The sequence below is a fragment of the Myxocyprinus asiaticus genome, chromosome 38, assembly GCF_019703515.2.
Source record: "Myxocyprinus asiaticus isolate MX2 ecotype Aquarium Trade chromosome 38, UBuf_Myxa_2, whole genome shotgun sequence".
In the NCBI taxonomy this organism is placed as follows: Eukaryota; Metazoa; Chordata; class Actinopteri; order Cypriniformes; family Catostomidae; genus Myxocyprinus; species Myxocyprinus asiaticus.
The window spans coordinates 41,691,728-41,706,542 of NC_059381.1; the positions used below are offsets into that span (position 1 = coordinate 41,691,728).

At 38.7% G+C, this 14,815-nt stretch overlaps 1 protein-coding gene across 2 annotated transcripts in view; it reads left to right on the top strand.

The window, feature by feature from the left end:
• Window positions 1–14,815, top strand: part of LOC127429120 (probable ATP-dependent RNA helicase DDX46) — a 43,172-nt gene that overhangs the window by 20,865 nt on the left and 7,492 nt on the right. For both annotated transcript variants that reach the window (XM_051677936.1, XM_051677937.1), the window contains exons 13-18: window positions 1,099–1,181; window positions 1,974–2,138; window positions 5,982–6,144; window positions 6,810–7,003; window positions 9,648–9,785; window positions 10,139–10,288. In XM_051677936.1, coding sequence (XP_051533896.1) covers window positions 1,099–1,181; window positions 1,974–2,138; window positions 5,982–6,144; window positions 6,810–7,003; window positions 9,648–9,785; window positions 10,139–10,288 — 893 coding nt within the window. The remainder of the gene's footprint in view (window positions 1–1,098; window positions 1,182–1,973; window positions 2,139–5,981; window positions 6,145–6,809; window positions 7,004–9,647; window positions 9,786–10,138; window positions 10,289–14,815) is intronic.

Here is a 14,815-nt window from a genome sequence, read left to right on the forward strand (position 1 = left end):
TTAGCGATAAACACTCATTTCTGTATGGAAACGGCTTAAGGGCAGATTTGTTATGTGATAAACCAAAACGTATGCGACAAAGTGTTTTTTTTTTAGGCATGACGTCATCACACACCATTTTTATCGATAAAAGGCCATTCGAATGGAAACGGGCAGAAGACGGCAAATTTAAAAAAAAATTTACGCATTTTCACTTTGTCAATAACAAAATAGCATGAAAAGTGGATGGAAACTAGGCTACTGTAACTGTCTAATGACTTACTGTTCTGATTATCATTATGCCACTGTCAGGGGTGAGCAAGAGACCGACACAGTGGGGAAAGAGGAAATAAAATATCCATAAGAAAGGGGGTGTCTGCCAACCTCTTGGTGAAAAGGGGCTTAGTGAATGTAGGGGAGTGCCTATGGGATGGTCCAGGATGTGGACTGAGTCCGGCGGTCGCTTGCGCTCCCCTCCTTGGTCTGGGGAATGAGTTGTGGCGGCTTCTGTGGCGGCCTGCTTCGCAGGGACCGCACCGTGTGAGGGGAAGGATGGCCCAGCATCATAGCCGGTCGGTTGTGACGTGCTGCCATCCCCTGTGACACGTAACTTGGGCGAGCAGGTCCAGTGCACATCTATTTTAGCCGGTACCCTCCACACTCTGCTCCTGGACCTGCGAGGATGCCAGTATGCACAAAAAAACTGTTGTGAGCCTGTCTGAAGGATGACCCTCAGAGGCAAGGCGACAATGACGAGAGGGAGGGGCCGGTCGTTCCGCTACAACCACGCATGCTGAAGTTGTATTGAACTCAGAGTTGTAGAACAACTCCACTAGGCAGGATTGGTTTGGTTTCCACACATACAAGGTAATCTCTAATATGTTGCTTGCTTAGGTGAATGTCTTGAAGTGGCTCCATCTCTTTTAATGTATGATGTGATGTGGCTCTTATGAGTTTTACATGTTCTACGTGCCCTGAGATGGTACGCAAGAAAATCCTGACAGAATGACTCGATGTGATCGGACACAGTGTTTGCAAATGAAAAGTAATTGCTGTATTGTTTGAAAGAAGCTCAGTGATTTGTCCTAAATAAGTCCAATGTTTTAATTGTCTATTTAGGTCGAGTCACCAATCTTCGGCGAGTGACATATGTGGTGGTGGATGAAGCGGATCGCATGTTTGATATGGGCTTTGAACCACAGGTCAGTCTCACTCGTATTGTTTTATGTCTGAATTTACATAATTAATTGAAAGACCTGGTAAGTGCATCATCAAATTTTGTTTTAAGTCCAGAGTTGTTTGTATTAGGCAAAAAGACAAGTTTCTAACAAAGGAACAAAACCCCTTTTAAATTGTTATATTTTACTGTATTATGGTGCTGTAACGGATTTGTGTAAATAATTTGAATCAAGCATGTATGAAGTGTACACTATTTCTAAAACATGTTTTATTTTATTTAGAAGGGCCACATTTATGAGATCAAATCACTTTTATTGTCACAACCATATACACAAGTGCAATAGTGTGTGAAATTCTTGGGTGCAGTTCCAAGCAACATTGCAGTCATGACAGTGATAAAGTTTGTTGTTTGCTGCAGAGTTTGCTGCGTTACCGATTCAAAAGCACTGAAATGTTTCAGAGGTTACATTTATTTAACTCAAACAATATTCATAGAAATAAAACTTACTGATATCATGTTCAGTACAAAGCTAACTTATGCCAGCTTTACTTGAAATATCAATTTATGGACGCTTCACAACAACTCCCGATATCTGTGGGAGAATTACAAACCTATCCCTATCAGTTCACAGAGTTTTTACAAAGTGTGTGGTCTCCCAAACTTCCCCAAAAATGTAAATATTTTCAACCTTGGCACGTCTGTAGCCCAAATTCATTTCCTGATTATTTATTCTATGAGAAGTTACATTGTATGTGTTTTGACTGTAAATGTCACATCCATAATGCTGGAATTGCCTCAATGTGATTTGTTGTAGGTGATGCGAATCGTGGATAACATCAGACCCGACCGTCAGATTGTCATGTTCTCCGCTACTTTCCCACGGACGATGGAGGCGCTGGCGCGCAGGATCCTGTCCAAACCCATCGAGGTGCAGGTGGGCGGCAGGAGTGTGGTGTGCTCTGATGTGGAACAGCATGTGGTGAGTCCAAACATTTCACTGCTATACAACAAAATCCTGACTAATATAAAATAGATTTTTAATGCCATTCAACACAGACCTACCTTGAGCACTGAGGTTGTTTTGTTTTTTTTGTTTGTTTTTTAAATCCCCTTTTCTCCCAATTTGGAATGCCCAATTCCCACTACTTAGTAGGTCCTCATGGTGGCGCGGTTACTCACCTCAATCCGGGTGGTGGAGGACAAGTCTCAGTTGCCTCCGCTTCTGAGACTGTCAACCCGCGCATCTCGTCACGTGGCTCGTTGTGCATGACACCGCGGAGACTCGCAGCATGTGGAGACTCATGCTACTCTCCATGATCCACACACAACTTACCACACGCCCCATTGAGAGCGAGAACCATTAATCACGACCACGAGGAGGTTACCCCATGTGACTCTACCCTGCCTAGCAGTCGGGCCAATTTGGTTGCACACCCTGGATTCGAACTCGCGACTCCAGGGGTGGTAGTCAGTGTCAATACTCGCTGAGCTACCCGGCCCCCTAGCGCTGAGGTTGTTAAAATACTTTCTCAGTTTAACATGCATAGTCAACTATAAGTTAGCCACTGATTGATTCCCCGCAAATGGCACACTTCACCTTTAAGCGATGGTACAATGCATCTGTATTCTAGAGAAGTCACTGTTACCATGGCAACAAAAATTACAGCAAAAGAGCTTGGCAGCAACCACTCCCTACATGCTCAAACTACTTATATTTGGTTTATTCCATGTCAAATCAACCAAATTTCAAAAACTTCTCCAGCTGAATTTTTTTTTATTCTTTTAATGCTTTTCCTAGTGAAAGGTCAATATCAATGATAATGAAAGGTAAAATATTAAATTTCATGGATCTACATTTGGAGTGCCTATGAAATGAACAGGCCTTAACATTAACTTTTTGGCTCACCGGCCACTGTGGCTAGTGGTGTTCTAAAGTCACTAGCCACTCAGAATTTTCACTGGCCAAAATCCCCCGCCTCACAAAAAGTGATGAAACTAACTGGAGACTGTAACTGCATGCATTTTATTTGATCAAGAATGAATTGAGCAGGAAACAAGCCTAATGATTTTTGTAATCTCTTGACCAGTTAACTGGAGTAGGACAGACTCGCCCACACAAACTTTCTGAAAAAATAGCCACATGTATTTGATATTTCTTTTCATTTTCCACATGGAAATAAATAAGTACAGTAAACGGGATTTGTTTTCCCCATGGTAATTCACACCCTATAGATAATCGGTGTTTCAGACTATATGTATGTGTTAATGCAAGACTTTGGTTGTAATCATATTAAGGATTTCAGTCTTAGTTGTCTGTGGATTTTAAGAATTCCTTTAAACTTTCATTTCTACAGATTGGGCAATGTTTGAAATCACAGAGGATGCTTTTTTATCATTGCATTTTTGTCTAGTAACATTTAGAATTGGATAATGTTTAAAGCTTCAAGGTGCTTGAAAAAGATGATTAAGGTACCTTGAAAATGTTTGAAAAGTCAGGGTTCCCATGCATCCTGGAAAACCTGGAATTTTGCAGTGCAGTTTTCCACTTATGGAAAAGTCATGGACAATGATAAAGAAATACCTAAATGTCCTGGAAAATATTTTAATATCATAAACTTTTTTTTTTTTGGAATAGGTGTAAATGAATAATACTTTTTTTAAAATAATTGTATCACTGACAGCTGTTGCATGTTGCAAAACAACATCAGTTATAAACGAAGCCCTGTCACGTACATTCTCTGCTCATCTGCTGTCATCTCTGCTTTCCTCCGAGGAAATAGTTTAAGTACTCTATGTATTGATGTAATGCAAAATCTGATATGTTTGTTCCAACATTGCAGTAATGTTAACTAAAAAAATATTTGAGTTGTAAACTTAAGACAATGACAATAGTCAGACAACAGATTCACACCCTGCGGTGATAGCGGCCTTTACACATCAGGATGTGAATCAATTTTTTATATTGTGACAATCGGAGTTCGCTTATACCGTGGTTACCACATGTAGGACCTTATGATTTCCGCGATGCGGAATACATGGATGGGAATCACGGAATCCAGTCATAAAAATGGCATTGGCAACAAAACGTGGAATGTCACGGAATGGACATCCTGTATTTGGGACAAAAATGAATGTTTGAATGCACGATTAATCAAATTAAAATTGCAATATTTCCTAGTGTCATCATTATTAAACTGCAAAAGGCTACGATTAAATGAAATCATCTGCAGGTTCTGCATGCTACAAAATGAATGTGTGAATCCATCTGCTCGTATGCTGAAAACACTGCAGCATGATCATCGCCCTCTGTGTTTTGTAGATCACTCTAAAGTGTGCAGACTATATATGTATTTAATTAAATCACAGCTTTTTGGGTTTTAATAATCACACTGGAAGGTGAGGAAACTACCGTCAAAAAGTTAACACACACAAACGGCAAAATAAAATGGGACAAAAAGGCATTATAATACTGTTTATATGTACTACTATAAAAAATGATTCAGTGTTCTGTTAACATTTTTAATTAGATGAATGTTATTTTCATTTGAATAGACACCATTTTGACTATAAAATGTAATTAAACTGTTGAATATGGAATTCAGAAAAAATGACCATCTAATAACCACAATATACTGCATGACTTTCTGTGTGTTTTCACTTAAATATTACACTGGTTGGGCTCATGAAATGTCCTGGAGATGTCCTTTAAAAGAGTGGGAACCCTGAAAGTGCTTGAATTTCACAATTAAAAACTGTTCAAACCCTGAATGAACATGCAAATAGGAAACTTTATTCAGAACAAAAATCTAAAAGGAGATTAAGATATCTTTATTACTTTGAGTTAAAACAATACTTTGTGAAATTTTTGGATACCATTGTCTTATAATGCAAAAAGGGGAACTGATTTTAGTAATAGACCTACCTATCTATGTGTTAAAATAAAATCATGACGCTGCCACCTTTCTAAAACAAAATTCACCTGTAGTTTTGCTCCAAATCAAAGTTGGAAATCGTCATTTTTGACCCCCCTCTACAAAATAATGGATCACTCAGTAAATATTGATCCATGATATTTAGTATTTTGGCTTTCAACATCATTTATGTTTATCCTTTACCAGTACAAAAAAGTTTGACCTCCTGGTTGAGTTGTTTATCTGAAAAATGTTGCAATAGACTTATAAATGTTTATACTTGATTACTAGTTTTTCATGGAAGTGTAGTTTATTCCCTCATAAAGAAATATACAGTCTTATGACTTTGTCTGTTTATTTCAGATTTTCATTCGCTTTGATGATTTGGATCAATGTTTGTAATGTTGTGATTAATCATGGAGCTGGTTGGTTTGATTCAAGGCTTTGAACTCTTTATAGAAGAATCTTTTGAAATGCTATGGAGAAAATGAATGAGATATTTCCAGAACCAGGACTGCTGAAAAATTGTGCATTCATTGTCGCACTTTATATACATTATGTGGACACCCCTTCTAATTAACCAGTTTGGTTGCTCCATTAATTCCAGTAAAGACAAACATTAATGCTACACCAAACAGTGGCATTCTAGATAATTGTGTGCTCTCAACTTTGAGGTAACAGTTTGGGGGAGCCCTTTTCTCTTCTAATCCCTATAGTTTTGAAATGAAATATTCAACAAGCACACGTGATAGTTGGTGTTCAGGTGTCCACAAACTTTTGGCCATATAGTGTACATTATACCTTGCTCTTTTATTAACACATGTTGTGGATAAAGACAGCGTTTGGGCTCCAGTGGGTTCTAGATGTGAAAACACAGGTGTAGAGTTCAGGTTGATCTTCTGCTCTAACAGATCTTGATTGAGGAGGACAAGAAGTTCCTGAAGCTGCTAGAGATTCTGGGTCACTATCAGGAGAAGGGCTCCGTCATCATCTTCGTGGACAAACAGGAGCATGCTGACGGTCTTCTCAAAGACCTGATGAAAGCTTCGTACCCCTGCATGTCATTACATGGAGGTACACAGACACAGTATCTGCTTTAGTTTGACTTCACACACTATTCAGATTCTGAACTGAAGAAAAACACTTGAATGCTGCTTGTCCACTAACCTCACAATGCTTATCAATATGATTGCACAGTGGCCCCAAAAAGTTACATTAAGTCAATTGAAAAATGTCTGAATGTCATTTGCATTACAGAAAATGACTTAAGCAACTGATGTCAAGGTGATCTTTAGTGGATATACTGTATAAACTCTCACACTACCTTTTGTCTTAATTTGTTTTATCTTTTTGTCAAATGTGTGCTTGTGTTATCTTTCTTTCAAGTAAAAGACACTTGCTTTAATATTTTGTTTTATAATACAAGGACATTCAGACATTTAAAGCAATACTACTGACATTTGTCCACCCTCATGTCCTTTCAAATCTGTATGACTTTCTAAATTCTGTGGAACACAAAAGGGCATGCTGTACAGAAAGACAGCCTCAGTTTGCATTCACTTTCATTAAATGGGAAAAAGATGCAGTGAAAGTAAATGGTGACTGAGACAAACATTCTCCCTAATAAGGCTTGAAGAAATGTTTTTCCACCTGCCAAAATGGGCTTTAAACTGAATGTGGCAGATGGGATCTGTTGTAAAGATAGATGAGTTCATGTGATGTCGTGTTGTGTGTGTCAGGCATCGATCAGTACGACAGGGACAGCATCATCAACGACTTCAAAAACGGCGCGTGCAGACTGATGGTGGCCACATCAGTGGCTGCACGAGGACTCGACGTCAAGCATCTCATTCTAGTGGTGAATTACAACTGTCCCAATCACTACGAGGACTACGTTCACCGCGCCGGACGTACAGGACGAGCTGGCAACAAAGTGAGTGACAGACAATGGCGACTGATGTGCACAAGCGCGCATGTCACTTATTTACGGCTTTTCATTTGTGTCAACAATGTTGCTCCTAAAAGCTGCGAGAGAGAGAGAGAGAGAGAGACACACTGGGGCTAGTTATTAGTTTAGTAATTAATTTCTGTATAGCAACATACCTCAAAGTCTTTGGCACAGACAGCCATAATACATTTCCACCATTGTTGCCCAAGTAAAACAATACAGTTTTTTGAACACATGGTGACTGTTGTGACAAGATGTCATAATGGAACTTGCAGTGAAACAGTCTATTATAGAGCTGAATTTAAACGGTAAAACAATCATGAAACAAAACAATTCATGAAGCACCAGAAATTTAAAATATCAAACTGTTGTTTTGGCCAACAAATATTGTAATTAATAAATTGATTGTTTTTTTTTTTTTGTTATGTTCATTAGTTGTGTTTTTGTGTGTGTGTATGTATGTGTATGTATGTGTGTGTATATATATATATAATATATATACACACACACACACACACACACATATATATATATATATATATATATATATACACATACAGGGTTGGGAGGGTTCCTTTTGAAATGTATTCCACTACAGATTACAGAATACATGCTGTAAAATGTCATTTGTAACATATTCCGTTAGATTACTCAAGGTCAGTAACGTAATCTAAATACTTTGGATTACTTCTCCAGCAATGGCAGACAAGTTAATAACAAGTGAAAAAAAAAAAATGGCCAGTGCAGTAAGACAAAATACACTTGTATTAAAAATAAATGATCTGAAAAAACCTAAACATCTTATGCAGTGTTGCTTATAAAACAAAGTAAATGTATCTTGTTTTAAGGATTTTTAGATTTTTGCAGTACATTTTTGCCCTAATTTTAAATATCTTACTAGAGAAAAAAAATATATAATCTAATGTGGATTTTCTTGAATTATAATCGTGCATGTAAAATGGTAAGAAATAGCATTTTAGCTTAGCATAAAGCTGTGTTCAAATATAAATTTATCCAAGGTTAACAATTTCTGCATTAACTTTCTTCAAAACCCCACAGAGTAAACACAATGACATCATCTTCTGATTGTATAACATCATATCCACCTTTTCACTCATAACAGTGTGAAAGCGCCCTTTTTCTCCTCATTTCAATGTAACGCATCACAAAGTGTTTCATGGCTGTTCAAACACTCCTCGGATCGCATAATTTATATTCCAAAAAAGCAGACAAAACATTTAATGAAACAAATGAGAATAAAATGCAAAGTAATCTCTTCAGTAATCAAAATTCTTTTTGAATGGAACTGTATTCTGATTACCAATGATTTAAATTGTAGTAATGGAATACACTTACGAATATTTTGTATTTTAAATACGTATTCCCGTTACATGTATTCCGTTACTCCCCAACCCTGTGTATATATGTATATATACTGTTTTCTGTGAGTTTATAGTTTACTGAGGTTAAGAAAACACACACTAAGAAAATGAAACAAAAAAGAACATTTAAAAAAAAAGGTCACCATTAATAATATCTGTGTTAAGGGTTAAGCCCAAAGTACACTTCGGTTTTGACGCGAATGCTTAGCGTCTGCGTACAGTCGAACGCTCAGCCTTTGAAAGTATACTTCATTTGACTGTGCGCGCATTCACAGGCAGATGGCACATGTGCAATACAACTGCTTTGAGATACTGTACTATATCTCTTCAGGAGTTTAGACACAAAGATGTCTTTATATTCCTTCAGACTCGAGTTAAACAAATGCAGGTATTTCCAGACCTCCCCAAATACACGCTCTTGATGTGCACATCCACCGTTGTTGTTTTTACCTTCATCTCCTGTCGTTAAGCGGCGATTACATCTTCTAGCACTTCATGACATCAGTGGCTCAAATGTGTGTGGCCACCTTGTGGACCAACTTATTAGTGGAAATAATTCCAGGCGCATACTACATGTTCAGAGTATGCGCAGTTAGAAAAATTGGGCCGCACACGTTCAGTACTCGAGCACTCTGCTGATGACGAAATTTGCGGCAACGCGTGCTGTACGCAGACGCCTACGTTTGTATCTGACCGAAGTATACTTTGCGCTTTACACACAAGTATCACACATCACATAGGTTGTACAGAAACCAGATTCCAATGTTTCTCAAATCTCACAAATCTTACACTCTACCCACAATCTAGGGTGCATGAGGAATCTCAGTCAACACAAAACATTCTGCATTTGATCAAGTGTTTCCATTCTCCCTACTGTAGGAATTCTTTTCATCTTAATCTTAATGTCCCCAGTATGCTGGAATTTTATCAGTCTTAATAAAAAAAGGTTAGAGCTTCCATGTTGTAAATATTGTCTACGATTTCTCACCATTTAAATTTAGTTGGAGGATCTTCCATCAGCCACTTCCTAGTTATCGCTTTTTTTACTGGCTGTTAGTAGAATATTGAACAGATATCTGTCCTTCTTTGTAGGGGAAATTCCCAGGTACATAGTTTTAAAATTGCATTCAATTCTACATTGATTTGAATTATTGATTCAAAGAAGTGCAGTCTTGAAGCGCATTTCTTTATGGCATACCATTGATTCTTGAGCAGGAAGTGTGTAACAGGCAGCTCTTTTGTTTTAGGGTTATGCGTACACATTCATCACTGACGATCAGGTCCGTTACGCTGGTGACATCATCAAAGCTCTGGAGCTGTCTGGATCTCCAGTTCCTCCTGAACTCGAGCAACTGTGGACTGTCTTTAAAGAGCAGCAGAAAGCGGTAAGAGATGCCTGTGCTCTATCTAACCCTAACCCTCTCATCAATCCTAAAACTATATGATTCTCTTTCACACAGCGACCTCACTGTCTTCTAAACCGACGTGTTCACAGGTGTGCATTTAGACTCGTTTTACAACGGCCTCCAACACAGCTCATCCAATCAGAACTTTTTATATTTTTAATCCACATTCCACTTGTTTCACCTTGCATCTTGAATACATGTGATGCTGCCGTAGATTTTGCCTTCCTATGATGCCTTAAAATTGTGCCTTGGTAGGCAGCTGACTATGGTTTGGACAGGATTAACCAACAGGATCTGAACACAAAATGTTGTATGTGTGATTGCTGGTGCAGGAAGGGAAGAGCATCAAGAGCAGCAGCGGCTTCTCAGGGAAGGGCTTTAAGTTTGATGAGACTGAACATGCGCTGGCCAACGAGAGGAAGAAGCTGCAGAAAGCGGCTTTAGGACTGCACGACTCTGATGATGAAGATACCGCACTGGACGTGAGTCACAAACAGCATTCACAGCACTCACTGTTCTCAGTCATACAGCAAGCTGTGTAGAAACTTTCATGAGCAGTATCTGCAAACAACATTCAGAACTCATTAGCGGTGACAAGACAAGACATGGTGCTTCAGGTTATAGAGTTCACTGCCTCTTAAACCTCTTAAACTCTGCATTAGCCTGTGGGCGGGGCCAGAATTTTACATTTAATATTTAAAACCCCCTTGATACATAAATAGTCATATGGTACCATTTGAAATCTCAGACTCTTTTAACAAGATTAGACCTAAAGCCTGTGTCGCAAATAAGTCCTGCCTTGTGGTGATGTAGGAATATGAATATAAATGTTTTTCAAAATGTGATAAAATAGACCAATCATATATCAAATGAAAGGTCTCGTTCTCATGAATCCAACTATGCAGCAATTTTGTTGCCATAACACCACAGCTTGAATGTTTATCAAAAGACTCAAAGTAAAATATGATCTCTGTGAGACAACAAAGACAAATGTTTCATGTCTGCTCCGATTACAGCTTTTTACGGTTACTGTATGCCCCGAGTAGCCACAAACTACTATATCAGGTCTTATCTTAGGCTGTTTTCTTCAAAGTGAGAAATGTTTTACTTGTCGGTGAGCTTGCTTGGGTAAATACTCAAGTTATGTCTGAGATACTGAAAACAAAATATGCAGTCAAGCAGAAAAGGCATGACAAGCAAAATACTGTATGTTCTCAACTATTGATGAAATATTATACATCACAAAGCTAAGGGAGTCAGCTTTCCAACGGCACCTAGATCAAGTTTGTAGTCCGCTCAGAAGTAGAGATATTCAAGTAGGTACAGCTGTAGGATGGAGATCTGTAAATGGGGCGGGATCTCCAAAAGAGGGTGGGGTTACTCTAGAAAGGGGCGTGGTTACTCCTAAAAGGGACTCTTCCACACACGGTTAGGGTTAGGGGCTTTCTATATCTTTGCTGGTGGTTTGGTGCACCCACCCCTTTTTGGAGCTCTGCCTGCGGCTACAGTGCATCCGGAAAGGATTCACAGCGCTTCACTTTTTCCACATTTTGTTATGTTACAGCCTTATTCCAAAATGGATTAAATTCATTATTTTCCTCAAAATTCTACAAACAACACCCCATAATGACAACGTGAAAGAAGTTTGTTTGAAATCTTTGCAAATTTATTAAAAATAAAAAACAAAAAAAATCACATGTACATAAGTATTCACATCCTTTGCTCAATACTTTGTTGAAGCACCTTTGGCACCAATTACAGCCTCAAATCTTTTTGAGTATGATGCTACAAGCTTGGCACACCTATTTTTGGGCAGTTTCTCGCATTCTTCTTTGCAGGACCTCTCAAACTCCATCAGGTTGGATGGGGAGCATCGGTGCACAGCCATTTTCAGATCTCTCCAGAGATGTTCAATCGGGTTCAAGTCTGGGCTCTGGCTGGGCCACTCAAGGACATTCACAGAGTTGTCCCGTAGCCACTCCTTTGTTATTTTGGCTGTGTGCTTGGGGTCATTGTCCTGTTGGAAGATGAACCTTCGCCCCAGTCTGAGGTCCAGAGCGCTCTGGAGCAGGTTTTCATCAAGGATGTCTCTGTACATTGCTGCATTCATCTTTCCCTCGATCTTGACTAGTCTCCCAGTTCCTGCTGCTGAAAAACATCCCCACAACATGATGCTGCCACCACCATGCTTCACTGTAGGGATGGTATTGGCCAGGTGATGAGCAGTGCCTGGTTTCCTCCAGACATGACGCTTGCCATTCAGGCCAAAGTGTTCAATCTTTGTTTCATCAGACCAGAGAATTTTGTTTCTCATGGTCTGAGAGTCCTTCAGGTGCCTTTTTGGCAAACTCCAGGCGGGCTGTCATGTGCCTTTTACTGAGGAGTGGCTTCCGTCTGGCCACTCTACCATACAGGCCTGATTGGTGGAGTGCTGCAGAGATGGTTGTTCTTCTGGAAGGTTCTCCTCTCTCCATAGAGAAACGGGTTCTTGGTCACCTCCCTGACTAAGGCCCTTCTCCCCCGATCGCTCAGTTTGGCCAGGCGGCCAGCTCTAGGAAGAGTCCTGGTGGTTCCAAACTTCCATTTACGGATGATGGAGGCCACTGTGCTCATTGGGACCTTCAATGCTGCAGAAATTTTTCTGTACCCTTCCCCAGATCTGTGCCTCGATACAATCCTGTCTCGGAGGTCTATAGACAATTCCTTGGACTTCATGGCTTGGTTTGTGCTCTGACATTCACTGTTAACTGTGGGACCTTATATAGACAGGTGTGTGCCTTTACAAATCATGTCCAATCAACTGAATTTACCACAGGTGGACTCCAATCAAGTTGTAGAAACATCTCAAGGATGATCAGTGGAAACAGGATGCACCGGAGCTCAATTTTGAGTTTCATGGCAAAGGCTGTGAATACTTACGTACATGTGATGTTTTTTTTTTTGTTGTTTATTTCTGTTTTTTATTTTTAATAAATTTGCAAAGATTTCAAACAAACTTCTTTCACATTGTCATTATGGGGTGTTGTTTGTAGAATTTTGAGGAAAATAATGAATTTAATCCATTTTGGAATAAGGCTGTAACATAACAAAATGTGGAAAAAGTGAAGCGCTGTGAGTACTTTCCGAATGCACTGTATATCCTTCTCGAGATATTCGACAAAACAGTGGGGAAGGTGCGTGTGATCAGAAAAAAGACAGGATTTCTGTGGACGAGTGTTCAGCTGCGTTAGAGTGCCACCTGCATTTCAGATCTGTATAATGTGATGAAAGTTGAGAGAGGGAAATTACATTTTCCTAGTACACGTTGCCATCTAGTGAAATGAACTAACACTTTTAAGCTGGCTTATCACTAGCAGACTCAAAACAACTCATTTTGGCCGAGGGTGTCACACATGCAGACTGTTTTGCTGAGATCTTGCTCTCTTCAGTCAGAGGTATGACACATTTGCTGATTAAAAATGGTGCTGGGGTGACACATAATGACTCACCACAACTTTCTCTTTCTGATGCCTGTCACGTGGAGCTTGCAAAAATAACAACTTGAGTAAAATTGCAAAAGAGTGATTTGGGCATTATCAGACCTGGAGTTTGCTTTGTTCAGAAACAGGGACTAAAATAGTTACAATGTTGCATTTTCTTCATGGTTCGGTTGGCTTTCACAAGGTTATATTTTAAAATAAACCAAAACTGTAAAATGTCCGTCGAGGTTATTTTTATCCATCATTTAGTTGCTTTTGCATCATTTCTGCAGAATGACAGAATCACTATGGATTTTAAGCAGCATTTGTGATATGCAGCTGAGTGTGATTTAAAAAAAAAGAAATTTAAAAAAAGTTCAGATCAGCTTGTCATCTTTTCAGTTCTTCTCAGTGACAATTATTTTTTTCAAAGAAAACAGATGTGTTTTTTCAGTGCTTGAAGCCATTAACTTGGCAGGGAGTCCCAACGGTCAAATGATTATCACCTCTTGCTGAGAGGTGTTAATGGGTGCTCTGTCTCCCTCCGCCTGGCCAGTGATTGTTAATGAAGCTAACACCTGAAAATCATTGGAAAAATCAGCTAGTGCAGAACCAGCTTTAGCAGGGACAGAGAGCACACAGCCTGAAACACAGGCTTTCAAGGACAGGATAGAAAAAAAAAAAACTAAATGTATGAAACTTCGGTGTGTAAACTTTTACTTTCTGTAAAAAATGACCAACATTTTGCAATTAGCCCACTGTATGTGTATAGTAATCTTTTACATTTGGGTGTGAAAATTGTAGGCGGCAGCCAAAATATGCAGCAGAGATGAAGGGGTTTAAAGTCAACATGAAATTAAAATTGTTCCCATTTACCCTCTGTTCATCTGTCCAAAATGACTTTTCTTCTCTGCTGATGTCACCTAAGACATACAGACTATTGGTTAAAGTTAGACAAAAGTAAAATAGCTGTTAAGTCATTGTTTTAGGCTACTGATGTAGGTAATGCAGCCTTTCCAAAATCTTGCCAATAGTTAACAGTAATTTTAAAGCTGGATAATTTAATACTTTTTTTCGTTTTATTTTTTCCCAAATTCCATGTTTTCTGTTTTCTCTGAATTCTGGGTTTTAAAGTTTAATTACATTTTATTATTTAAAAAAACTGTCTAATCAAATTAATTAATAGAATTTTAATAAAATGAAAACAGAACAATTAATTTTTAACATGTCATTGTTTTTATTAAATGAAGAGCATCTGTACTGATCTTCACAGCACAATCCAAAACCCAAAATTGGATTTTTAATTTGTATTTTTTTATTTTTTTATTTTTATAAGCAGTGGCTTCTCACATTCACTTTGCAGACTGTATTGGCTATTTGTTTAATTAAATCTCAGCCTTTTGTGGTTTAATCATCACACTAGGACATATCACGATTTTAATTTAATTCATTGTGCATTTATACATTAATCCCAAATATGTCAAATTCAGTGACATTCTGCATTTTATAGTTAATTCGGTTTTTATCAATGGATTCCGCGATTCCGTCCGT